The 3,291-nt window shown below is 62.6% G+C and overlaps 1 protein-coding gene across 2 annotated transcripts in view; it reads left to right on the plus strand.

Annotated features, from left to right (window-relative positions):
- The first annotated feature begins 6 nt into the window (after nt 1–6).
- The window catches only part of GALK1 (galactokinase 1), a 6,416-nt gene continuing 3,131 nt past the window's right edge, over nt 7–3,291 (plus strand). The window contains exons 1-5 of one of the 2 annotated variants that reach the window (XM_006145804.2): nt 7–188; nt 1,051–1,240; nt 1,668–1,787; nt 1,971–2,106; nt 2,195–2,376. In XM_006145804.2, the coding sequence (XP_006145866.1) occupies nt 24–188; nt 1,051–1,240; nt 1,668–1,787; nt 1,971–2,106; nt 2,195–2,376 (793 nt within the window). In that variant the 5' untranslated portion in view covers nt 7–23. The remainder of the gene's footprint in view (nt 189–1,050; nt 1,241–1,667; nt 1,788–1,970; nt 2,107–2,194; nt 2,377–3,291) is intronic. The other variant, XM_006145805.2, reaches the window with a different exon arrangement.

Below are 3,291 nucleotides of genomic sequence, written 5' to 3' on the forward strand. Positions count from 1 at the left end.
CGAGCCGCAGGCGAGCGAGCGCCATGGCCGCTTCGATACAGCCCCAGGTCGGGGAGCTGCTGGCCGAGGCCCGGCGGGCCTTCCGGGAGGAGTTCGGCGCCGAGCCCGAGCTGGCCGTGTCGGCGCCGGGCCGCGTCAACCTCATCGGGGAGCACACGGATTACAACCAGGGCCTGGTGCTGCCCATGGTGAGGCTGCGCGGGACCCCCGGAGCCCGTTGCCGGCAACCCGGAGCCGAGAGGGCGGGCCTCGCGGGCGCGGGCGGGCGCGTTCTCTCCGCGTGAGAGTGGGGCGGCGAGCGCACGCAGGGACCCCAGGGCGGGCAGTTCCTGGGGCCTCTGCTCATCGGGAAGAAGCCGGGAACCCGTGAGGAAGTAACTGGGACAGGGTACGCGGCCGCCTCTGCCTCTTAGCTCACGCCTGCCCTCGGGCTGCTAGTCCGCGCCTTGAACCTGAAAGTGTGTTCCCTTTAGAATGCGGGGCCCCACGAAGCACGCAGGAAGGGACACTGGGCCTCTGGCCACCCTGGCGCCCCAGTCGCGTTCTCGGAGAACGTAGCCCTTAGCCTCTTGCCCTGCCGGTTCAGTTTACAGAGGAGGAAACTGAGGTCCAGAGAGAGCTAGTGACTTGTTCAAGGTCACACAGCTCATTCTTGGTGGGGCCTCCCAGCTCTCAGCCTGGGGCTCTTCTACCTCTCTGCGCAGCTTGGGAAGTAGGTGAGGCAGCGTGACCCCGGCCATCCCAGGAAGGCAGAGGAGCGCCTTTGACCCTCTGCTCCCTTGAACTAGCCCCACAGCTGGAAACCCATGATCGGGGACAGAGTCCAGGCCTACCTTTGCAGTGGCTGGCCTGGCCCCAGGGGCAGGGCCCAAGCCCCCAGAGCCAGCCCAGCCTTGGCGCTTTTTCTGAGCCACACCCATCCCCTGCCTTGGGCTTATGAGGCATGTCCCTGTCTGTCCTGGGGCTCCAGAACTTTGGCTGGAGTGGTGTCATTGGAGGGGCTTATTGTGTCTGGGCATCGGCTTTCTATCCTCCTATCTGTCCTGCCAGGCTTTGGAGCTCCTGACCATTCTGGTGGGCAGCCCCCGAGAGGACGGCCTGGTCTCTCTTCTCACCACCTCTGCGGACGCTGACGAGCCCCAGCGACTACAGTTTCCACTGCCCACAGCCCAGCGGTCACTGGAGCCTGGGACCCCCCGATGGGCCAACTATGTGAAGGGGGTGATTCAGCACTACCCAGGTATGAGCCTGAACCGGGCTGGAGTCCACGCTGGTCCTAGGGTGCCACCTCATAGCCGCAGAGCCATTCATCCAGCTAAGGCCGCTGTGGGGAGGCCGGCCGGCTGGTTGCACCCATTGTACGGAGTCTGGAAGTTACCCTGGGTTTCTCGTTACATGATCAGAGGAGCTAGGATTCAAACCCCAGCCTGTGGCCTCCAGAGCCCTAAACCAGGACACCTACGAAGGCTGTCCCAGCCACCTCAGAGGGTGGTAAGATGGGGGCAGTGTGCCTCTGGCCCCAGCAGTCGGGTGGCCTCTGACAACTGTGACGCGTGCCCTTGAAGCAGCTGCCAGGCAGTTGCCCCCCACCGTATTAGGTCACGTGCCCTCCTTGCACCCGTCCCCCCAGGCAGCCCGTCTCACCATCACCCATTCTCTCCCCGCAGCGGCCCCCCTCCCTGGCTTCAGTGCAGTGGTGGTCAGCTCAGTGCCCCTGGGGGGTGGGCTATCCAGCTCAGCGTCCCTGGAAGTGGCCACCTACACATTCCTCCAGCAGCTCTGCCCAGGTACCACCTGGACCCTGCCCCTGGCCCATCCCTCCCTCCCTGAGGTCTCCTCATGGTCAGCATCTTCCCCTACTGTGGCTTAGGGAGGGAGGGCAGGGCGTCCCCCAGCTCCTGCTACTCCCACCTGCCCATGTCTGGTGCCTCTTGCTGGGCCCCAGCCTGCCCCCTCCCCCTGTGCCTCAGATGCGGGGGCTGTAGTGGCCCGGGCCCGGGTGTGCCAGCAGGCCGAGCACAGCTTTGCAGGGGTGCCCTGTGGCATCATGGACCAGCTTGTTGCACTGCTGGGGCAGAAGGGCCACGCACTGCTCATCGACTGCAGGTACCACCCGCTGGGCCCTGGGAGGGTGTGCCCGCTGCTGGCGTGGCTCGCAGACAAGAGGTCCTATCATCGCCCTGCTCCACCTCAGGTCCCTGGAGACAAGCCTGGTGCCACTGTCAGACCCCAAGGTGGCTGTGCTCATCACCAACTCCAATATCCGCCACTCCCTGGGCTCCAGCGAGTACCCGCTGCGGCGGCGCCAGTGTGAAGAAGTGGCCCGGGCACTGGGCAAGGAGAGCCTTCGGGAGGTGCAGCTGGAGGAGCTCGAGGGTGAGAACCAGTGGGGGGTGCTCTGTCTTGGCTGCCTGCCTGGCCCTCCGTCTGCCTCGACCCTGCCATGTGGCTCCTGTTCTCGGGCCTTCTGCCCTGCCCTGCCCACTGGCCCCAAATACCAGAGACCTGGAGCTTCAGCCCCAGTAGGGCTGGGTGAAATCTAAAATTTTCAATCTAATAAGAATATCCTGGGGACCAGCAGTTGGCGTAATGGCTATATCGCTGAACTCCCATGTAGTCAACTGCAGTTCGAATCCCGGACCTGGTGACTTAAACTCACGCCGGGCGCGCATGTGTGTGTGCCTGAGATCCCGAGAGGAGAATGGAGGAGAAGGGATTGCGGCATGGCCATACTCTCTGGGGGGTGATTTCTCACTTTCTGTCTCTCGGTCCCTGTGTCTTTCATTGTGGGAAACAGAAAAGTATGAAGTAGAAAATAGTCAGCTACTGGGCGGCTGGCAGGTGGCATGGTGGTTAAGGGTGCGGGACTCACATGGCTGACCGAGGCTCAGTGCCAGACCTGGCGGCTTGTGCGCGCTTGCACTCTCTCTTCCCCCCCTCCCGCCGTGGTCAAATTAAAAATAAATAAGAAAATAATCAACTATAAGGCCACTACCCAGAGCATGGCAGACTTCCAGCACTCTGTGATCCCAGTTGAGTGTAAATAATCTTGTCACACGCCTTTTTCTCACTTAATGTCTCAGGACCCCAGGCTGTGAGAGGCGGTCATCAACTTGGCTCTCTAAAGCTCCGCGTAATACTGCGGCGCGCAGGGCCACCCATCTCCGTGATATTGCGGCGTGCAGGGCTGCACATCTCCGTAATATTGCAGTGTGCAGGGCCGCGCATCTCCGTGATATTGCGGCATGCAGGGCCACCCATCTCCGTGATATTGCGGCGTGCAGGGCTGCA

Source organism: Tupaia chinensis, unplaced genomic scaffold (assembly GCF_000334495.1).
Source record: "Tupaia chinensis unplaced genomic scaffold, TupChi_1.0 Scaffold000159_1, whole genome shotgun sequence".
NCBI classification, from domain to species: Eukaryota; Metazoa; Chordata; class Mammalia; order Scandentia; family Tupaiidae; genus Tupaia; species Tupaia belangeri.